This window comes from Malaclemys terrapin, chromosome 1 (genome assembly GCF_027887155.1).
Source record: "Malaclemys terrapin pileata isolate rMalTer1 chromosome 1, rMalTer1.hap1, whole genome shotgun sequence".
NCBI lineage: Eukaryota > Metazoa > Chordata > Testudines > Emydidae > Malaclemys > Malaclemys terrapin.
The window spans coordinates 68,845,549-68,869,838 of record NC_071505.1 but is presented as its reverse complement, the minus strand read 5'-3'; the positions used below and the strand labels follow the sequence as shown (position 1 = coordinate 68,869,838).

At 39.8% G+C, this 24,290-nt stretch overlaps 1 protein-coding gene across 9 annotated transcripts in view; it reads left to right on the top strand.

Annotated features, from left to right (window-relative positions):
- KCNC2 (potassium voltage-gated channel subfamily C member 2) overlaps positions 1-24,290 on the top strand; it is a 360,476-nt gene that overhangs the window by 131,430 nt on the left and 204,756 nt on the right. For 2 of the 9 annotated variants that reach the window (XM_054026667.1, XM_054026676.1), the window contains exons 3-5: positions 10,529-11,456; positions 14,193-14,360; positions 17,925-18,852. In XM_054026667.1, coding sequence (XP_053882642.1) covers positions 10,529-11,456; positions 14,193-14,360; positions 17,925-18,061 — 1,233 coding nt within the window. In that variant the 3' untranslated portion in view covers positions 18,062-18,852. Of the gene's footprint in view, positions 1-10,528; positions 11,457-14,192; positions 14,361-15,868; positions 15,896-17,924; positions 18,859-19,887; positions 21,950-24,290 lie in introns of those variants that run through there. The other 7 variants (XM_054026699.1, XM_054026691.1, XM_054026683.1 and 4 more) reach the window with 7 other exon arrangements.

Here is a 24,290-nt window from a genome sequence, read left to right as displayed (position 1 = left end):
TAGGTGCTGTACAAACACAGAGTAAATGATTCCCTGCCCCCAAAAGCTTATAGTTTAATTAAGAAAAGACACAACAAATGGGCATAGCAAACAATCAGGAGTTGGGGAGGTGGCAGGGGTACTTAAATCAAGTTCTCTCTTGCCCAGTGACATGGAGAATGGTGTGTGTGAGTGTGTGTAAAACCTCTGAATTTACACTAATCTAAATGGGGGCTGCAAGGTTCTCTATGAACCTGTCACTAACACTAGAGACATATCACAGCTATGTCCTGTCTTCCTTTGCTGGGTGATGCCGACACTGTGGATAGCAGAACAGCATACTCAGCCTTTTCTGAAGGTGATTTGAATGCCTCTTCTTGCATTTCCTGGTGTAGGGGCACTGTAGCTTCCTTGTGAAAACTGAAGGTACTACCTGAATGGCTATCCCAGTCTCTGGACAAATACAAGCACATACATACTGTCTGGCATATGTCATAGCCTCATGACCCAAGCCATTTCCCTGGACATAGACTACCTGATATCTCTGGCAACCAATGGAATTTCCAAATGTTTATTAGTGAAAACATGAACCAGAGGTGTTCAGGTTGCTAAAAACCAGGGAGGCTGTGGAAAAATTCCAAGCTCCTTCAGTATTTTCACAGTGACACTTACACTGGGGCCTTTCAGTGTGAACATCATACAAATTATAATAATAAATAGCATGCAACACAGTCTTGCCTGTTACTTAACCCCCTTGTTGTCTGGCATATTTTTTTTACGAAGAATCCTCGTTCTTGAGCTGAAGAAAATACTCTTACTGAAACTGGGTACTTTAGTAGGTGCTAATTATTTGCTAATTTGATTACTAGAGGATGCTGATCACTGTTGAATGCTAATTTGTTCCTTATTTTGTCATGGGGATTCTGTTTCTAAGTTCTTAACAAGCTCACTTTGGGCTAGGCTGGAAATAACTTACTGTTCTTGTCTTTTAAGAAAAAAAATTGCACACCATTGCAGTATATATAACAAACAGAAATGGAGTACCTAAAATAGGGGTTCCCAAATTCTGGAGGCCCATAAAATAGAGCAGAGTAGGATAAAGATTAGGATAGCCAAGGGCGGAGTTGCAGAACTCCATGGATCAAGCTTTTGGCCACCATTGGCTTAATTAGCGATACAATCCATGTCAAAATTACAGAGAAGTTGTAGCAGCTGATGAGGTGAGTTCACTTGACGAGTGCCCTGTACTTCCAATCGTCCTGGCCAGTTGGTGTTACTAGCAACATCACACATGAGTAAGGGCAATGGTGCTGGAACAATTTATATAGTGGAGGTGCTGAGAGCCATTGAACCAAACAATTAACTCTGTATATGGTGGAAACCACTTCAAGCCAGGAGGTGCAGTAGCACCCCTGGTTCCAGCACCTATGAGTAAGGGGGGTTTGTGTGTGGATGGGGGTTGATTTAACAATAACAATTGTGATATAACAGATGGTAACTTTGTAGTTAAGACAAGGACAGAGAGCCTGCCTGATAAGAATCAGGAAGGCTGTACAGGTTTGTCGCATCTTATGTGCATTTAACATGCGCGATTTCAGCTTTATGCGGTCGGCAAAAACAAAACAAAAAACCAAAAAAGACAAATATAACAATTTTAATACTGTATCTGTAGTGTGGGCATTTCCACCCACCACTCAACTCAATGTCATTTTGACTATACGCGGTTTTCGCTTTATGCGCTAACCACGGAACGGAACCCCGCGTAAGATGAGACTCGCCTGTATAAGATTATTGTGTCTTAGTTTTAGTCCATGTTGGTTTTTAAGGTAAAGCTTGGTTGTAGATTTTCAAATTCAGAGTGTTTGGTAATTGCATTATTACACCAAACCCTTAAATTTAACTGATTGGGGAAAGGGAGGCAATAATAAATAAGCTGCAAGTCTCTGATATAAAGTAATGCAATTAATCGAATATAATTGTCAGGTCATATTACAAAATTAAACTAGTTTTCTAGAGTAAAATTGATTTTTCCTTATTAGTCATGCATACAACATTTTCTCAGCAGCAAAAAATAACTTTTTAGATTAGCGAAGAAAGAGCATATAGATTTGCACCAGTGCAATTTGAAATTAATGATTGATTTATTAAATGCACAAAATTGTGTTACAATGATGTTAAGGTCTGGCTTAAACTAATAGAACGGAGAAATTCCAAGTTAAGGCTGCCACTCTCCTTAACTTACCCCATTGTACTTAAAATCTTCACAGAGTTTCTAGTGGTTTGTGATACAATATACTGTTGTCACAGCTTCACTTGTCTGTACTACTGGGACCCAGGACCTAAGTTTCCTTTTCCAGTAGACTGGCAACAGGGAACAACTATTCTGCTGCTTTACCAAACATATGGTGTTTTTTGTACCTACTGGACTTCTTTCCACACTTTGTTAGGTGTTCACCTCTTTGTGTTTGAGATAATTAATTTCAGATGGTGGATCAATAGGCTAAACTAACACTATCTCGTGTGATTTGTAAGCAATATTTAAACAGCAATAAAACATATTCAGTTTTATTTACTAAAGTAACTCAGAAAAAAAAAACATGCCTCAGAAGATATAAAGGATGTTATATGAACTTCAAAACTTACTTTTCCTTACCAGGTAAGAAATGAGTATTTATTTCTAGATAGAAAAGTGAAAAGCCAAAAGAGAGCGCATGAAAAATCACTTTAATGAAGTCATTTTGTGACACATCTTTCTGGGCACCATACAGCCACTAATCACAAAGGACCAGATTTTCAAAGGTATTTAAGCACCTAAAGCTGCAGCTAGGTGCCTAGTGAGATTTTCAAACACACCTGAGAGTTAGTGGCCAAACCTGCTTAGGTGCTCTTGAAAATCCCACTAGGCATCTGTGATAAATGAAGGGCGGAGTAGCTCCCTTTTATGGACACCCAGCAGCTATAAAATCCCTCTTAGTAGCCGTTCTCTAATTACTCTACTTGTAAAGGGTTAAAAAGTCTCACCGCTATGCATAGGTAAAAGGAAGTGAGTGGGCATCTGGCCAAAAGAGCTGATGGGAAGGCTAGAACTTTTTAAAATTGAAGAAAGACTCCCCTTTTGTCTGTCTGTTCTCTTGGGGAGAGGCAGACAAGGCAACAGTTATGCCAGGGATTGGCAACTTTTGGCACGCTGCTCCCCAGGGTAAGCACCCCGCCAGGCCGGGCCGGTTTGTTTACCTGCCGCGTCTGCAGGTTCGGCCGATCGCGGCTCCCACTGGCCACGGTTCACTGCTCCAGGCCAATGGGGGTTGTGGGAAGCGGCGGCCAGCACATCCCTTGGCCTGCGCTGTTTCCTGCAGCCTCCATTGGCCAGAGGGGGTGTGAAAGGGCTTGAGGGTAAAAAGAAAGGAATTCCCAACTGTGCCTTCCTACGGGTTCTGCACTTGAGTGGTGGCAGGGTCTACCAATCCAAGGTCAGAGAAAAGCTGTAACCTTGGGAGTTTAATACAAGCCTGGAGTGACCAGTATTAATTTTTAGAATCCTTACAGGCCCCCACCTCCTGCACTCAAAGTGCCAGAGTGGGGCATTAGCCTTGACAGCACCTATCTGCATCTTTATTGAAATTCTGGCCCAAGACTCCAGCTTCAAAAAAATCTGCCCTGCACTGTTCGCTTTGGAGGAAATCCAGACTTTTTTAAAGTGTTTGCACCCAAGACTAACAAACAAATTGCCACCATGGTTTAGGCCCTGATTCAGAAAAGCACTTAAGCACATTCTCTATTCAACGTACCATGAAATCAAGTGCTAATATACCCCTGAAATATTAAAAGAAACCCCAACCCACCAAACAAAAACCCCAGCCACTTTCAACTACAACAGGGAAGTCTCCAAAAAACTCCTTTTCATTCTGCCCACTGCACTGGATATGCACTCTCCCTCTAGCTGCCTACCTCAAAGTTAGTTTTCATGGGCTCCCACCCAGAGAAGCTTTACTTTTTGCTTAAGTATAATGGTGGGAGAGAATCACAGATCGAGAGGCACCATACATTTAAGTCCTTAACAATCCCTGGTGAGTGTTGTGGAATCACAAAAAGATATTTAACAATATTTTATCTGTTCCTGTGTCTCCAGTAGTTCACTGGTATTTTGATTTCCATTTGAGGCATTTGTCCTGGATTTGTAATTTTGATAACAGGATTAGTGGCACATGAGTGTTAAATCTGGGAGTACTTCTGTAAGAGGGGGTTTGTGTAATGGCTGAAAGAGCATTGTGGATTTTATACTTATGATTTATTACTTTGTGCCCTTTGTGATAACAGCAAGATCATTAGAGGTCTGCAATGTGAAATAATTAAAATGCAATTCAAAAATGTGTCTAGGGCAAGAGAGACAAATTTTTATGGTTTTAAGGTATTTCTACAGGATTTCCTTGTCGTCTATCTATCTACTTCTACATCTTGTCTCCATCTCTGTAGCACGTGGGTGCCTCCCAAGTATTTAAATAGCAATAATAACAACCTCTCTCTTGTTCTTCCTTCTCAGCCTGTAAGAGAAATATCTTGCTAAGCTTATAAGTTAGCGCAGAGTGCGGAGAACTGGGGTGTGATGTGTTGCTAAGCTGGTAGGACACTGCATTTTGTACCAGTTAGAAATTATGTGCCCTGAAAAAGCTCCTTCATAGATAGGATGAGCTGCAATAATCAAGCCTAGAGCTCAAAATGAATGGATGACCATGACTAGCTCTGTGTGTCTGATAGAAGAGAAAAAGTTCAGTCGTTTGGCCGGTCACAGTTGGAAATGTGTGTCTGTTGTTGCTATGGCTATTTGGCATCCACTAACACTGAGGAGATCAAAAGACCCCAAGATACAGGCTGGCAACAGACTGAGGGCAATGCCATTGACAGTGGGGAATGTTATACAGTAGCCAAGTACTGAAAGAGTTTTCCTTTGCCTACCGGCATCATCTCAGTCTTGCCTGGGTTCATCTTTCCCCAGCTGTTCTTTATCCAGGAGATGATTTCAGCTGGGCATTTATTAAGAAAAGTGGGATTTCATTCTGGTTACATTTCATGTAAAGGAGATGAATGGCTGAGTGTCAGCCATGTGTTGCTGGCCCTTCAGCCTGTATTGTCTCACCAGCTCTCTCAAGGGTTTCACCTAAAATTGAAAAATACAGAGGAGAAGATTGAGCATGTGGGATGCTGCAGATGAGCAACCTCCAAAGCCCTCATACAGATCCTCTGAGTTCCATCTGGGAAGGAGGACCCAAGCTATTTCTCTTTCTCAATTTATTGTGTTTATCTGTGTGTCTGATAATTCTGATCTGTGCTATAGTTTCAACCAATTTGCCTGGAATTGAAGTTAGGCTTACTGGTCTATACTTGCCAGGATCTCCTCTGGAGCCTTTTACAAAAATCGGCGTTACATTAGCTATCCTCCAGTCACCTGCTACAGAGTCTGATTTGAGTGATAGGTTACAGACTACAGGTAGTAGTTCTGCAATTTCATATTTGAGTTCCTTCAGAACATTTGGGTGAATACCATCTAGTCCTGATGATGATTTATTACTGTTTAATTTATCAGTTTGTTCTGAATACCTCAATCTGGGACAGTTCCTCAGATTAGTCACCTAAAAAGAATGGCTCAGGTTTGGGAATCTCCCTCACATCCTCTGCAGTGAAAACTAATGCAAAGAATTTATTTAGCTTCTCTGCAATGGCCTTGTCTTCCTTGAGTGCCCTTTTAGCATCTTGATCATCCAGTGGCCCCCCTGATTGTTTGGCAGGCTTCCCAGTTCTGACGTACTTAAAAATGTTTTGCTGTCAGTTTTTGTGGCTTTAGGTAGTTGCTCTTTAAATTCTTTCTTGGCCTGCCTTATTATACTTTTATTTTTGACTTTCCAGAGTTTATGCTCCTTTCTATTTTCCTCAGTTAGATTTGACTTCAAATATTTTAAAGATGTATTTTTGTCTCTAACTGCTTCTTTTACTCTGTTGTTTAGCCATGGTGACTTTTTTTGTTCCTCTTACTGTTTTTTTTTTAAATTTAGGATATGCATTTAGTTTGAGCCTCTATTATGTTGTTTTTAAATATTATCCTTGCAGTTTTCAGGCATTTAACCTGTGTGAGTGTTCCTTTTAATTTGTTTCCACATTTTTGCTTAGTTCCTCTTTTTGAAGATAAATGCTACTGTGGCGGGTGTTCTTGGCATGTTTCCCCTTACAACAATGTTAAATTTAATTACATTAACTTCTCTGCAACGGCCTTGTCTTCCTCTCATTATTATCATTATTATCGAGTGGTTCAGATGGGACCTGTCTCTCCTCAGTCTGGTGTGTGATCCCACTTTTCCACTGAGGGGTGACCAAATAGTATACTCTCCCCTGGCTGAAGTCTAAATTTTATCTGTCTTTCGTAGTCTTTGTTTATGCTGCCCCTTTAGGTTTTCTATATTAAGTGTTTAATAAAACATGTATATATGATCTAGCATGATTTTCCTACAGTCACCACTCATTCTCCCCTTTCTGTCCCTCTTTACCCCCCCCTTTTCTCTGTATTTTGGTTCTAAAGAGTCCCCCATCTGAGCTTGTCAAGCCCAGTCAGAACTAGAATTTAAATGAGACAGCCAGCTTGAGCAGCTGTTGCTAAAAGTTCTGTGAAAATCTCTGTAGAAATCTCTATAACCACAAAATTAGGCATGCTTCAGAATAGATTGTAAACTGAATTTTTTCTTCTCATCATTATAAACTACTTGTAAAAGATTGATCCCCATCTACTCACTCTTGTTGTTTTAGAGTGGATAGCAAGCATAATTTCTCTTTAAAGATAATATTGGGTCCTTGGCATTTGAAATGAATGGAAATATACACTTTTAAAAATGTAAGCTACAATAGAATGCACAACCCCTCTTCCCCCACTTTAAAAGAATGTTAAGGTTACAAAGTCAAACACTCAAAGGTTAGGGAATGTCAGAGTTAAGGCTGCCTGGGCAATTAATTTTCCTTCCTTGTGCATATGCATTACAATACCATGTTTAATTATGAGATCACATAATTTTTCCACAGGGCCATTCCCCCTAACTCCCCTGGCTCTTCAACTGATATCAATCTCTTCTACAGTTTCCATTCCCATGCCCCAACCTCCTTCCCAGTTTCCCCACCCTGCTCCCAGTCCCAGTCTCCTTGCCTAATCAATCCCAATATCTCCTACACCCCAGCTTCAAATCCAACTTTCTCCTCCAAGCTTCTTGTTCCAATCTACTCCCGCAGCCCCCTTTCCCCTATTGTCTCCATTGCATTCAAGTCAAGGGGTTTTCTCCTCCTCACGGCCTGGGAGCCAGAAAAGATATTGAGAGTACAGGAGAGACAGCTTCTCTGCTCTCCGTTTCTGCTGCTTGGTGCCACAGTGATGCACAGCAGCCAGGAGGAGCACCTGTAGGAACAGCCCTTCTCAGGTACTGCAGCCTGAGGCTGAAGTATACTCAGTACAGATGGAATTTTTGGAAAATTTAGCGGCCAAATGCTAACAAATCTTTACTGAGCCTGTGAGAATTGACATTTTTAGAAGCTTATAAGTTATAACTTGGTCAAACTTGGGCAGTTTTTCACAGGAACAGCAAAAGGAACATCCCTGACACCAGGGCAATTCTCTTGCCAGTTTCAAGTTTCCGTTCCAAGGAATGGTGGTACTAGAGGTTTTCAATGAAAAGGTTGTATAGATTTTTGTAACATGGTCTAAACAACATATTTTCCCATAATCTTGCTTTTGGAAATGGCTGAACCTTTTTTGGTGAAACTTTCCAAAAACATTCAACCCAAGGCAGATAATCAGCATGGGAAATTGCCAAATTTTAACCATTCAGGCTGAAAAGTTACAGACAACTGAAAATAGAGTCTAAGCATGGGACGTATTGGGCAATCAAATCTAGAGAGAGCTATCGGCTCTGAGTATAACAGAGAATATTTTCTCTAATGGATGACCTGCATCGATGAATGGATTGTTTACATCTAATTTTTTTGGGTACAAGAAATGTTTGTAGCACCCCCTCTCCACCCTGTTACCTTCTTTAATGCCAATCTGCTTACAGGTATTGATGGACAGGTCTGGATTCTTCTGGATCCCACCACCCACTCAGCAGGGTGTATCTTCTTTATTTTTTCGTATGAATTTATTTGGCGGTGCCTCCACCCCCCTCACTCCTTCCTGGCAGGGTCAGCAGGGCAGCTTAGGAGGAAAATTCTAACCACGGGGTAATCCCCACTTACTTGCCAGATAGTTGGAGACTTCCAAGAAATAACACAAACACATACAATCTATTCAACACAATAATTATATTGAACAGGAGACAAATATAACATAACAGGGTAAAACACTATTTTTATGGTCAACAGTGCCCATGCTGATAATACCCATGACTTTCCCCAGTCACGTGAGCTGATGTAGCAGATATAAGATTAGTGTCCTGTTGGTACGTGTACTTTGTTGGGGTCCTTGATGATCTATGACCACAAAATTCTTCTCTGCAGTAGTTTAGCAGTGTGGCTGACTGGGTTCAGTACTGCCCAAAGGACTCACAAGTAGGTGCAGGTGGTAAGTCCCTCCACAGGTTTAATATGCAGCAGGTTATAAAATCCCCAAACTCTTACTCCCTGGCTTGAGGACACAGTTCAGGGAGTAGGGGGTCCCCAAAACAAGTTCCCTGACTGACTAAAAGATGGTGCACTCACAAACTCCATGAATGATCCTCAGGTTCAGAGTTGACTGTGGACTCCTCAGTCACTGCAGAGGGGCTGATCTCTGCTGGCAGGGATCCTCTTCAGGCAGGAATCAGGTTGCTTTGGTCCCAGGATTTCCCCTCACCACAGAGGGGTGCAGGGCTCAAGATGCAGATTACACAACTGTACAAAAATCCGAACTGTAGTCTCCTAGCCCAGTGTCCAGACACACACTGTAGGTAGCAGCCCTGAACTAGCAGACAGAGCAGAGCTGACCATGTGATGACTGGTCTCACCTTGGTAGCTGGAGGGCTAACTCAGCCTGACTGGGGAAGTTTCAGCAAAACCTCTACAAACTGGAAATCATCAGTGGAGAAGGAAAAACCCAGCTGAGGGATCTTGCTTTCAGGTCCCTAGAGGCCAGTTCTCAGGGGGGAACCCTGCATGCAGGCCTGGGACTCACACAGCCAGTTCTGCCCTTGCCCTGGCTGGCTCCAGACTCACTCAAAAATGGCTTCTCCCCTTTCCTGAACTCCCTGGGAAGGGCATCTCACTCCCTATTGGTTGCGGGGCAGTCTCTGAGTCTGCCTTGGCTCCCCCTCCCTACCATGGACAGTGTGCCTCTCCCTGAACTGCCAGCAGACAGAGCCCCAGGAATCTAGGTAATCTCCTTGAGGGTTACACGTTGATGACTTATTCAGAGGATATAGCCAATATTCTTAGCAGCATGTGTGAACCACAGCCTTAAACCCCATTAGGATCAGCTCAATCTGTCCTACCTCTTTCAGAGATTGAGAACCATGGGGGTGGAGGTGTCTTTGACATTGGATTTTTGATATCCACACTAAGCAGGCAGGACTTTAGTTTTCAAGGCATAGTGTCACTTTTTTAATGAATCATGGTTACCCTGATGCCCTTGATGAACAGTTCCCCTGCCACCAGATTTTTGTTCATCATGCAGTGTAAGGGTTGGTTATCACTCTCCACCTCAGGGATTGCTTCAGTTTAATGTTTCATGTGTATTAGTCTGTGAATCATTTTGGGAGCCTTTGTAATTAATTATGCTATACAGTGTAAAAGTACAATGTAAAATGTATGATTGATTATGATGATTGTTTATTAGTAGGGCCCTACCAAATTCATGGTTCATTTTGGTCAATTTCACAATCATAGGATTTTAAAAATAGTAAATTTCATGATTTCAGCAATTTAAATCTGAAATTTCATGGTGTCATAATTGTAGGGGTCCTGACGCAAAAAGAAGTTGTGTGTGGATGGGAGGGTGTCGCAAGGTTATTGTAGGGGGGTTACAGTACTGCTACCCTTACTTTTGTGCTGCTGCTAGTGGTGACGCTGCCTTCAGATCTGGGCAGCTGGAGAGCAGTGGCTGCTGGTCAGGACCCAAGCTCTGAAGGCAGAGCCGCTGCCAGCAGCAGTGCAGAAGTAAGGATGGCAATACACCATACCATGCCACCCTTACTCCTGTGCTGCTTCTTGCAGAGCTGGGCCCTCAGTCAGCAGCTGCCACTCTCCAGCCGCCCAGCTCTGAAGGCAGCACAGAAGTAAGGCTGGCAATATTGTGACCCCCTAAAATAACCTTGAGACGCCCCCCCTGCAACTCCCTTTTGGGTCAGAACCCACAGTTTGAGAAATGCTCCCCTGTGAAATCTGTATAGTATAGGGTAAAAGCACACAAAAGACCAGATTTCATGGGGGGGGAGTCCAGATTTCACAGTCCATGATGCATTTTTAATGGCCATGAATTTGGTAGGGCCCTACTTATTAATGTAAAGTACTTTATGGTTCTGATTTCCTTTTTCTTTCCTTTTCTTTGCAGTTCATTGCTTTTGCCTCTTTATTCTTCATCCTAGTTTCAATTACAACCTTTTGTTTGGAAACCCATGAGGCTTTCAATACTATTATAAACAAAACCGAGCATGCCATCAATGGCACAGAGGTGGTTCTACAGTATGAAATTGAGACAGATCCTGCTCTGACGTATGTGGAAGGAGTCTGCGTGGTGTGGTTTACATTTGAATTTTTAGTCCGTGTTGTTTTTTCACCCAATAAACTTGAATTCATCAAAAATCTCTTGAATATCATTGACTTTGTGGCCATTCTGCCCTTTTACCTAGAGGTGGGCCTGAGTGGGCTCTCCTCCAAAGCTGCTAAGGATGTGCTTGGCTTCCTCAGGGTGGTGAGGTTTGTGAGAATCCTGCGAATCTTCAAACTCACCCGGCACTTTGTAGGCCTCAGAGTGCTGGGCCACACACTCCGAGCTAGCACCAATGAGTTTTTGCTGCTGATAATATTCCTGGCACTAGGTGTGTTGATATTTGCCACCATGATCTACTATGCTGAGCGAGTAGGGGCCCAGCCCAATGACCCATCTGCTAGTGAGCACACGCAGTTCAAAAATATCCCCATTGGCTTCTGGTGGGCTGTGGTCACCATGACTACCCTTGGGTATGGGGACATGTATCCTCAGACTTGGTCAGGCATGTTAGTGGGTGCTCTGTGTGCTCTCGCTGGGGTGCTGACTATAGCCATGCCCGTGCCTGTCATTGTCAACAATTTTGGAATGTACTACTCCCTGGCAATGGCGAAGCAGAAACTTCCAAGAAAGAGGAAGAAGCACATCCCTCCTGCTCCTCAGGTGAGCTCCCCTACCTTTTGCAAGACAGACTTGAATATGGCCTGCAATAGCACACAGGGAGATGTCTGCCTCGGCAAAGACAACCGGTTGATGGAACACAACAAATCAGGTAGGACACAATCTCAAATGCATGTCCTCTAAATACTTTATAGACCAGTATGTTTGGTAGGTGTCAGAAAGCATTAAATCTTTCTGCAACTAAAAGATGTAGTTCCCTCCCCTCTCCCTTCACTCCAGTGTTTGCGTGTGTCAGTCTTGTAGATGGCAACATAGTTACAATGACATTCCCAGGTCTGTGCATAGCTGGTCTATACAGTTTGCTTGCTATGTTGTGAATGCTTTTCTGCTGATGACATCGATCATTTATTTTGCTTGTTGTTTGTTTCATTGTACTGATGTTCTTTTGTTTTCCTGCATGATTGTGACTATCTGAACAGCTACTGTGTTCCACACCGTTGAACTCCATGCTGTTGTGCTGGGTGTTTGTCTCTTGTGTCAGCTTTGCCTATGGCATATAGTGGCATATTATGTAAGATGCAATACAAGAGGAAGTCATTAAAAGAAACAGGTGCTTTACCTTGTAAAGGATAGCACTCCATGGAAGAATATAGAAAGCTGGCTTCTAGCTTTCAGCTTTCTTTCCATTCAACACTCCAATTCCCTGGCAAGAAGTACTTCCCACATCTGTGTTATATGGGACATCACATTGTGTTTTTACTGTTATTTTGATAATATGACCGATATTAAGTTAAAGTAAAGCTTCTTGGGAAAAACTGAAAATGGCAATCATCAGCACCACTCTAGATGTCATTTCCCAGCACACACTGAATATCTTTTGAGATTAAAGAACAAAGTTAAGTAGCATTTAGTTTAATTACTATAGATTTGCAGTCACAAGTAGGACCGGTCAGAAAGCAAGAATTCTGTTTTGCACAAAAGTTTGAGCCCTAGCCACTGGGTTTTAGAGTTAGTCTCTCTCTCTCTCTCTCTCAATCTCTCTTGTTGGAGCTGTTCCACTTTGTACAAATAATGAAATATTCATTGGGAAAAATAAAGAGATTGACTCTGTAGCCTGATGGTTAAAGCACTCACATGGCATGTAGGAGACCCAGCTTCAAGTTCCTGATCCAAATTAGGCAGAGCAGGGACTTGAACCAGGATCACCTATATTCCCTGCAAGTGCCCTAACTACATGGCTATTGAGTATTCTGGAGTTGGGCTCTTTCCAGAAATTCCATCGTGGACCTGAAAAACATTCCAGATGAAAGTTTAGTTGAAATGGACAAATTTCTGAAAAAGTTTAGTTTTCAATGAATCATCATTTTCTGGCAGAAAAAAAAAATCTCAAAAAAATCCTGACCAGTTCTAGTCACCAGGCATTTTTTTCAAATCGGTTAACTCTTATGCTGAACATGGCTTTATTGCAAAGCTCCCATATAAATCATTAGGCTCCTTTTGTAAAGTCAATAAGTAATAATAATGCAAAAACATGCCTTTCAGTGTTGGAGTAGCTGGATTTTGCTCTTTAGAGGGAAGAAGCTGAAAATTGTGACTGTGAAAAGTATCTTAATTCAGTTCTGACATTACACCACTGCTTAGTCTTAGGTTAAAAGAAGATCAATTAAAGAGAGTTCTGAGAACTCTGAGAGAGTTCTCAAGCAAAGGTAACACAGATTTTTTTTAAATTCTAAAGATATCAAAAAAGGGAGAGAAACTTTCAGATGACTGTGTGTTGTGGGTGGAATATAGTTAGTTTTACAGTGCTTGACTGATACACATTCTCAGACAGCCTCTTCAAAGTGTTAATGACAACAGCTTTTCTGTGTCATCAAGTCCTGCTAAAGGCATTCCAGAAGAGAGGAGGCTCTGTGTGACAGTGCAAAGAGATAGTTCTAGTGAGTCTGCAGATTTATTTACAAGGTGTTATAATCCTTGAGGTTAGAGAAAAAAATCTTAAAGTCATCTACTTCTGGGTTTTTTTTCTCGCTCTCTCTGATAGCGCCGCCATTTGTGCTCTGTTTCTAACTTAATTTCTTGTGTAGTTATTGGGATTGTTGTGCATAACTTCAAGGTAGAATATTGCTATTTGTGGCCCTAATTCAGGAAAACACGTAAGCACATGGTTAAATGCTTTCCTTAATAGGGATGGTTTCTTGAATTGGGTCCTGAAATTACATATTTCTGGTTTAAAAAAAGGGTCTTTTGGGAAAACAAAAGTGGGCGATGTAGAGATTCTATTGCGTGCTGAATCTTAACCACACTGACTAAGGACCGCATTTAGCCCTCAGGCATATATGATTGATTTCAATGGGAGTTACATTTAATGTTAATTGTGCATTTCAGAGCAGGCATTGGCCCTAAACATTTATCATTTAATTCCTATATCAAAAGTTCTTTTAAAAACTATTCTACAGCAAAATGATCAACATAACTTAATTTTTAATAAAGAAGATAGTCAAAGAGATTAACACAATATTAAAACAATTAAGACAGACTACTGTTGGAAAGGTTAGCGTCTATAAAGGCACATAATTCAGTAGAATAGCCTTTTATCTGATGGCATTTTATTTTATGTTAAGCTAGCCGAACATTAGGAGATATCGCAAATAGAGCTGGGATATTCAAAAGATGATTTGTTCTTGAATAAAACATTTACTTTTGCCCTTTTGCTGAATTTTGTAGTGATTAATGATGAACTGCAATCTTTTTCTTTATTCTTATCATGACATTATTACTGTTTTTTGTACTTGAGTGATGGGAATATCCGGCATTCAACATAAGCTCTTTGTGATGTCTCATTTCCTCATTCATTGTTGTCTGTAAATGGGCATGGTGCTTTAACCAGTGTTATCAGGTGAAGACAGTGCTGGAAGTGAGCAGCCACTCTCACCTGGGGAAAGGCACCCACCAATCAGACGCTCTAGTACCAGAGACAAAAACAGAAGAGGGGGAACATGTTTCCTACTGACAACAGGTGATTACACGTGTGCTACTGATGGAGGGATCAGGAAAGGTATGGACTTCTTTCATTAGATTGTAAAAAGTCACTCAGCAATGTTCTTATGAAAAGCAAGTTTCAAGTAAAATAAGATGTGAACAACTGCACTATTAGGAAAGATTGTAAATCAGTTCAATGCTTTTTCTTTCTTTCTTTCTTTCTTTCTTTCTTTCTTTCTTTCTTTCTTTCTTTCTTTCTTTCTTTCTTTCTTTCTTTCTTTCTTTCTTTCTTTCAGTTTATCCTTTCATCTTCTGGTCCTTCCTTTTAGAAAACATTAGTTATTTTTCTCACTCCCCCTTTGTGGTATATCTGACAGTCATTCTTCTTGTGTCTTCATTTGTCTGTACCCTACAAAAAAGACTGCAATGTAGCTCTTTCTCATTAAGTCACTCACATGCTTCTTTAAAACATGCTCAAGTCTGATAACTCAGCATTTTGTAGGCTCTTGGGTGGGATTTTCAAAAGTGTTCAGCATTGGCCTCTCTCTACTTCCATTGACTTCAGAGGGAGCAGAATGAGGCCAAGGTTGAGCACTGCTGAAAATCTTGCCCTTAGATCTGTATGCAGAAATGTGAATGTGAGTGTGCACAGCTGCATTTCTGTGCATAACTTCTATAATTGGAGAATAATACCATTATCCATTAATGCAAGGTAATAACATGAGCAATTGCAGTGATATCATATACAGGTGTAGGTGTACAACTGTATATTTTTTGCTCGCAGATCCTAGGCCTCTGCCCATTGAGAATTAGAATCTGTAATATGTACTAGATACTTATAATTCTTCAAGAAATTCCTTTTTAGGGCCCAGTCTGGTGAGGTACTGAGGAACTCTTGCAAATTGCTCATTACCCTTAACTCCTAATTACTCTGCACCAAGCAAGATCAAGTGTATAATTTCAATTAGACATTTCAGTGTAACAACATGCCATTGGTTACTGTTAACTTGGTAAAAACCACAACTAGAACAGGTCAGAAAAACCAAACTTTTCTCTGAAATAAATTTCAAATGAAAATTCTTTATTCAAAAATTTTCATCTGAAAAATTTGGGGTTTTCGGTGGGAAGTTTCAAGCTGATGCCAACAAAAAATTGTTTTGATATTGCTTAAAATATATTCTATCAATTTTTTTGAAACAAAAAATCTGAAAGAAACAACATTTTAAATTTGAAAGTTACATATAAAAATGTTTCAGAATTTCCCCAGGAAATCTGAATTATGTCATTGAAATTGACATTTTCCCGTGGAAAATATCTGGTTCCAATGTAATCATATTATTTGGTGGGAATATTTTCTATCTGTAAAATTTTGACTTCTCTAGCCATAAGCTTCACTATAAGCAAAATACTTTGACCATTGGGCCTGAAGTTTATTCAACACAGATTATGCTACTTCATACTCTGAAAGCACTCTCAGGATATCATCAAAATAATTTGAAGATCTGAAATTTAATTCACATATCAAATGCCATAGTTTTGCATTTTTTTTATTTTGAGTTTCAATGCTTTTTCCTTTCATTACAGACTCTCACTGACTTCAATGGGTTTTGGATCAAACTCTTACCCCCTGCTTTCATCCATCCTGTGCATTTTTTTTCCCAATCTTCAGATCTCATTCTTGTTGTCATAGCATCTTTGCCTTCCCCTACCTATCAGTTCTCCTTTGCTTTTGTCATTAAAAAAGGGAAAAGAAAACATAACAAAATATTATCTTTCTAAGTTGAGTAAAAGACATCACCTAATTTCTTTTGAATCTCTCTACCTTCCCATATTGCCAAGAGTATGTTTCCAAGAGATTTGGACAAATATGAATAAAAATAGATTTTTTTTCTCAAGCTAGCTCTTTCTAATCTGTGCAAATTCCAATAGAAGCTCCTAAAATGAATTTAAAATGAACTGGAGGTTTGTGAAGCATCACAATCCAACCTGCCCTTACAATCTGGAGATAACACTGCACAATGTATTAGCAGACTTTGGATTATAGATTTGCTTTTAGCAAATGTTCTCAGTACATCAGTCAAGAAATTTTGAGATTGGAAGAAATATTAATTATAATTTCTATTATATATTTGTGTCCAATATGGTTCACAATGTGCTAGGCCCTGTACAAACCCACAAAAGAAGATGCAATTTTTGCCTTAAAGAACATGTATTTTGGAGAGACCCTAGCACATAAGACCAGATTTTCCTAAAACTGCTAATCATCTTTTCCCAAATATGATATAAATACCACCAAAATTATCCTATGTAGAAGATGAACAAGTAACTGCTCATCTATATTTTCATCTACACATTTAATATTCTTCAGCAAGAATCTCATGATTTCATTGCATGTACCTTACATGCAAATACCCAGTCTTGCAAACTGCTTAGATATCTGCTTAGCTTTAAGCTGGTAAGTAGCAGCTTAAAGGTCAATAGGACTCTTTGTGCTTACAATTAACATGCACATAAGTATTTGCAGGTTTAGGGCTCACATCTTTTAGTATAAGGCAAAATTTGAAGTAGAATGTGGGAAGAATCACCCTGAAGTGTTTGTACTTTGTGGTAGTCTTCTGGATGCTATCCCTGAGTATTTTTGTTCAAACCAATGGGGTTAACTCATTGCTTCATGGGTAGAATGATTCAGGTTTTATTGTGTAACAGTAAATGGACTCCCTCTATTTGAGTTCTAAGACAGTGAGACAATGATAAGCAATGTTTTCTGGTGATTTAAAAGCACAGTCTCTACTAAATTCAGACAAATCTATATGCAGCACAAAGTGGGTAGATTGACCTGACAGTATATGTGAACAGAAATGTTTGCAAGTGCAATGTTCCCTCCAAATTGTGAGTTTTTAGATGTGACTACCCGATTTCAGAATTAATTTTTCATCATGTTAGGCTTATGAGCAGTCATGTTTTGCTTTTCATTAGAATTAGTTAAATAAAGACTGCAAATAGTTGTGATTTAACTTTGCAAATCAGAAAGAAATTGCAAATTTGCAAACTTAGCTATCTTATACTTTTATATTAGATACAAAGTCTGAGCCTTAACATTCCTGAAGATAGAGCCTCTTTACAACAACATTATTTCATCCTCTAGATGAATAACTATAAAGTTACTTTATATAACTATGTAGTTTTCTGTATATTAAGGAAAATCTGCTCATATTAGAAATTGGGTTTAACACAGAATATATCTTTCTAACACTTTTTTACAATCTGTTCTTTTAAAGACCGTGAGTATATTACTCAAATGACACAATCTACAGCAATTGGTCAATAGTACTCTATGAATGACCAAATCATTACTTGATTTGCACTTAGCTGAACCCTACTAAAACCAGTGGAGTTGTACTGAAAAGTAGGTCTAACAATATGTAGCACATATGATTTGTGATGGCTTTGTTTATTCTCATTGGAAAGGACAGCTTCGTTAAGATCCCGTTTTTTTCTCTTTTGTCTCAGCATTGAGCTCTTTGCAGGCAAAGTCCCTTTGAACCCAAAATAGCACATTTGATTACATTGCATTGTATTGTTTGTCTTTGTCTATTTTCTGGCTGAATTCAACTGATGTCTGTGCATTTTCTCATAAAAGGATACGAAAAATCCCGAAGCTTAAACAACATAGCTGGCTTGGCAGGCAATGCTCTGAGACTGTCTCCAGTAACATCACCCTACAGCTCACCTTGTCCTCTAAGACGCTCTCGATCTCCCATCCCATCTATATTGTAAACCAGATGGCATCAATCGGCTACATAGCATTAATTCAAATACTGTTTACCACATTATGGAAATAAATGTAGCATTAACTGTAGGTTCCATAAATACAGTATAAATTCTGCATGATATAAATGTCAGTAGTAAGAAATGCCACTTGGGTAGCTGAAGATTCTTATCTTGGCTTTTAAGATTGTCTAAAGTAGTGCTTCTCCTTTTATCTACTATATTGTCCTACTTTACCATGGCAATAAAAGGACAGCTAGTAGACTCCATTGGCCAGTATATTCAATAAATAAGTGTATTTTCAGGGAGATATATTTAAAACAACGTGCTTCCAAATGATAATCAATCAATCCATTGAACCTTCATTACTTGTGACTCTAACCCATTCTGAAGATGTCTGGAATCTTGTCTTTGTCGCACACAATGTGATTTGGGTCTGATCATTTGCATGGATCATACTGTCTCCATCACCTGACAGCAGTGTTGCAGATTACTGGGACCATAGATGGCTCTGGATGTGTGTTCTTGCATTGTACCATCCTGCTGAAATGAAAGCACTGATGAAATGGTCTGTATGTGGGATTGTTTTTTGTTGTTTAACCTTTTAAATTTCTTTAAATTATTTGTTTTTAAATGGTTTGATTTCTTGATTAACTTTGGTACTAGACTGCTGTATCAGAGTTCTGAATGTCTCCGGTTGTTTGCACACAGATAACTGCAAAGAGGTTGTCATTACTGGTTACACGCAAGCTGAGGCCAGATCTCTTTCTTAATGGCTTGGGGAAGGCACAAAACATGAAAGAAAGGTAAACACCATCCAGGCTTGCAATTTTAAGCTAGCAAGTGCTGCTTGGTACTGTAGTTATTTTTCTACTCCAGGGTTCTTCAACATTTTCAGAGGCAGAGTGCCATGTAAAAGCAAGAAGATTATTGCTTTTATCTGTACAAATATAGGAGGGCAGTAGTTCTCAAAAGGGGTTTGACCAGCCTTAAATATGATTCATGAGCTTCATAAATTTCTTCAGTCAGTGTTTTTTTGAGGTGCTTTGTTCTATATGTTGTTTCGTCTGTCTGTTTTGCTACGTGTCTGCTGTATTCTTCATCTGTCTCCATAAAGCACAGAAGTACCTTTAAAATGTCCCCATCTTTTAAGATTAACAGTTGAGTACATTTTCTCCTTTCCCCCCTTTTTGGTACAGACTATACATTTCAAGTGTAAGTTAATATCCTTTAGCCTACCTAATGTGGGAACTTTGAAGATCTTTGAAACGTGGGATTTAGCAATGATTTTGCCATTCTAACTGGTTGTCTACTGCAGCCGCATCAGTCCCGCTACCTAGCAACCAACATTCATTACTGTATTCAAACTGTATCCCCTCCAGTGGCTTTTTCTTTCAATTTAAAAAGCAAGAACCTGTTTACGCAACAGTACAAATGCAATAGTAGATTTGATATTTTGGGCTGGTGAGGAAAAAAACACCCAACAACATAGTCTTATGGAAGAAAAAAAAAGCTAAACTAAGTCTTAAGAGATCCTTGAGATTGTTGAATAATCCCTGACTGTCATATGTTTATATTTTTTGTTAGGAAGAGAAATAACATTTATTGTTGACCATGTAACATATTCTTCTGTATATAGCCTAGCTCTACAGCATGACATGCATGTCAGACTTCTTGTACTATAATATATTTATCAAAGTATACATTTCTGATATTTAGAGATGTACAATGATTTAGTTTTGGTAAAACATTGCCAATAGAGAGAGATAATTGCAAACAGCTTTTTAGCAAAGGAATTAATATAATATCTGGTGCTGCTGTTATATTGACTACAGTGTTGTACAGAATTTATCATGGATTTTTGACTGCTGAAAAAGGGACAATGGAATTTAGCCATACCAAGGACTGTACTGGAAAGAGACTACTGCTGCTGAATGGGCCATGATAAACAACTCGTGCATTGAACAGGTCATTAAGCCGTCACATGGGAAGTAGAGATTATTATGAAGATGAAGGACTGATTTCAATTGCTGCTGCCAGTGGAAGAGGTGACTAGTCACTGTTGATGAGTCAGCTGTAAATACAACGTGTGTGCATGGAATATCAGCGTTTGCCATCTATGTCAGAGGAAGCTGAATTCAAAGTCATCAGATCTCAGACTCCATGCAAAGAACCACGTGCCTCTCTCTGTGTATTCTCCCTGGTTCCCGCAGTATGGTTGTGCTGTGGATCATGCAAAGGCACACACTTACAATGATAGTGATGTAAACTACATCTGTCTTCACTTCCCTCATAACAAAGGTATTTTTTTTGCAAGGGTCATGACCATGGACAGAGTGGATTTTGCTACAAGTTCTTGTTTTCTCAGTTTGCCATATCTATATTTTTATGAATTCCAGTGTACATGCCAATTTTTGTTTACTTTTCACTTTGATAAGAGAAATGTGACTGCAGACAAACATCACAGACTTTGTTCACAGTACACAGTCTTTTTTCATTGTTACCTCAGACTATAAGTATTATGAGAAATAAAATTCTGTCAGCAAGAATATTTGGGTTTTTTATTCAAACTATCACAGAAGCAACATCAATAAATATCAAATATGTATTAAAATTATATCCTAAATATGTATATTTTGCATAAGAGAGATATTCTTTGATCAATTACTTTTTGTGAGTTTTGTGGTAAATTGATCTAGTCTGTTCTATGTCTTTGATGCATTGTAGTTGGTACAGTGTATTAATTATGTTCTCCCCATCCTATTTAATGAGAATTTCTCCAGAATATGTTTGTCATCCTGGTATCCTGAATGTAGGGACTATCCCAGTTGTGAAACTCTGTATCGTGGAACTTTTGTGAACACGTCAAGGTGCATGCACAATCCTGGTGGAAACTAATAGAAATGTAACTAACTGAAATGGAGAATAAAAGGCAAATGATTTGGGGATGAGCTTGGAACATACCTTATAATATGGCTCATGTGCTTTCTTTAGGTTAATGGCCTTTGAACATTGTTACGATTTATATACTTCCCCAGACCAGTCTCCTGGGGCACATACAAAGAGCTCATTCAAAGAATTAGGTTTGAAACAATCTAAAAATCTTTCTCTAGGAATCTTGTTTCCTTCCTGTTACTGATCCCAGGGCTTGTGTGGAAATAGGCACTGGGCTAGTTAATTATAAATTAAATAATAGACCACTGTATCCTGGAGTGTAGTGACACTAAAAGAATTTAGTGGTCATGGTAGGTAACCAACTGAACACGAACTTCCAGTGCCAGACTGTATATATAATGGCAAATGTGATCTTTGGACATAAAATCAGGGGAATAACAAATAGGAGCAGAGAGGTGTTACTATCTCTGTATGTTGTATTAGAGAGTCCTTTACTGGAATACTTTGCCCAGATCTGGTTCTCCACTTCAAAGGGATGTTGAAAAAGTATGTGGGATTGTTTTTGTTTTGTTGTTTAAAAGGTTTCAGAAAAGACCTACAAGAATGATTCAAGGTCTAGAAATTTGCCTTATAATGAGAGACTAAAGAAGCTCAAAGACTAAGAGGCGACTTGGTCTACAAGTAACTACACAAAGAGATTTTTGATAGCAGAGGTCTGTTTAAACTGGCAGAAAAAGGCATAATGAGAGCCAGTGGTTGGAAGTTCAACTACTTCAGATCTGAAGTAAAGTGCAAAATTTGAACAGAAAGGGTAATTATTAATTGGAACAATTTACCTAGGGATGCGGGTTCTCCATTGCTTGAAGTCTTTACAACAAGAAGGGATGTCTTTTCTAAAAGCTGTAGCTCAAACAGAAATTATCGGTTTGATGTAGAAATTGCAGGGTGAGGTTCTGTGATCTGTGTTACGCGGGGAGTCAGTGTACATGACCATAACAATCCATTCTGGCCTTAAAATCTATGATATTGTGAATAAATTTCTCCATATTTTTATAAGGTTGCATTCAGCTTCAGATTAAGTGTGTTACTTTAACTAATACTTATAAATATTATGATTGAGATATCCCTGTACCACAAGTGCACTATGCAAACTGGAGTTAGAATTCTTAAGGATCAGAGTAAAAAACTAAATAGCAAGCAGTATGCCATGGAGCTTTTTCTATATGTGAAAAGGGTTATTGCTGGTAAAGATGGTATTAGGACCCTCAGAAGGAGACATGGTGTAAATGAAATTAAACTATTAAAATAATTGGGATCATAGTGGTAGCATCATGCTATATGGTTACTGAAAAAGAAGAGGGAGAGAGGGAGAATCAATTTGACATGAACATAATCAGCATCATATTTTAATATGAAGATATGAATTAAAAAGTCATGAATGAACTAAATTATCTGAAAAGGAAATACATTGATTTATCATCAAAGTAAATCAGGCAGAAAGTCAGATAAAGGAAATGGGAATGGAAAACTAATACTAGAAAGAGAAAATGAATATATTAATAGGCCTTATTGCAAGTCAGTGATAGGAGTGAATACATAATAGATATATTGAAGACTAATAGAGCTAAAAGAAATTCTGAAAAAGCAGAGGTTACTATTAAGTGAAAGTTATCAAAAATATTAGCATTATTCTGCAATCCATTCTCTCGGCTTTCTAATGATTTTTTAAAACTCTTAAATCTAGGAACAGACCAGTTATTTGAAATTATCGTCTTTTAAATCAGAGATGATTCACGAATGAATAATATTGAAAACTTGGTATATGATCTTCTGTTTTGCATTTGTGTCCATTATGTCATGATCAACATTTCCTTCCATGTTAATTTTGCTATCATTTTTCTGTTCTGTGTTTAAAATGTTCAAAAATTGGCATCTTTTTAAAATAATTCCAGTTAGGCATGTAATCATCTGATTTGCTGCCTCAAGCAAGAGAAAGAGCCGAGATTTTTTTCAAAGGGGCTACATCTCTGCCTATGTTTTTGAGAGTGCACAAACAAACACTGTTGCTTGCACTTTTTGATCACAAGTACCTGTGTGCAAAATTGACACATGCAGTTGACAGATTCACAGATGGGGAGATTCCATCATGCAAAAATATCGAGAATACTTTTTGAAAATTTGGAACCTAATTGCAATAACCTGTGGTCATATTTAATTGCTCCCAGAATGTTGCTCCTGCGATTATTTGCTGATGCAAGAAGGGAGAATGAATTTAAAAACTGGGCCCTAAATGGACTGCATCTAATTTTACAGGGCCTGGCCACACTACACTATGTTACTGTGTGAGGGAACCCAGCAAGGCCAGATTAAGGCAGGGGCTTTAGGGGCTGCAGCCCAAGGCCTCGGCTCAAGGGGGACCCTGAAAAAATAAATTACAGGCAGTGATCTCCAACTCTGGGCCACTAAAAGTCCCGTGGTGCAGCGAAGCGCTCAGGCAGGCTCCCTGCATGCTGTGGCCCCACGCTGCTCCCGGAAGTGGCTGGCTGCTAGTACATCTCTGTGTCCCCTGGCGGGGAGGGGGTGGTGGCTCTGCACACTGCCCCCTCTCCCAGCACCATCCCCGGAGCTCCCATTGGCCAGTGGAAGCAACGGGGGCGGCGCTTGCAGGTGAGGGCAGCGCATGGAGACATGCTGTCCAACTGCTCCTGGGGGCAACAGAGATGTGCCAGCAGCCGGCCACTTCTGGGAGCAGCATGGGGCCATGGCATGCAGGGAGCCTGCCTGAGCCCTGCTGCACCACTGGCCAGGAGCCGCCTGTGGTAAGTGCCTCCTGGCTGGAGCCTGCATCTTTCATGCGCTTCTCCATCCCAACCCCCTGCCCCAGATCAGAATCCCCTCCTGTACCCAAATTCCCTCCCAGACCCCGCACTCCCTCCTACACCCCAATCCCCAGCCCCCTCCTGCACCAAACTCCCTCCCAGGAAAAAGACTTGTATAGAGGGGCCCCACAAAATCTAATAGCCATGAGCCCACAGGAGAGTCAATCTGACCCTAGAACCCAGGTATAACATATCCCAATCTGGTTATAACCTATTTGCATTTAGAGAAGTCCAACCTGAATTCTCTAAACCTGTGGCACAGTTTGGAGAATGTTGTTAAGTCCCAGCTACTTTATAAAATTCTCATTGTTTGGGAAATGTTTTGAGTACACAAAGGTAAAACCTGCCTTTGTGCTGCAGGATGGCATAGGCACTCTTTCTTAGAGAATAAAAAGTAGAGTATTTCCTGCCAGTTGATTCAGAGCTGCACCAGGCCTACAGATGTCAGGGGCTGTTAAAATAAT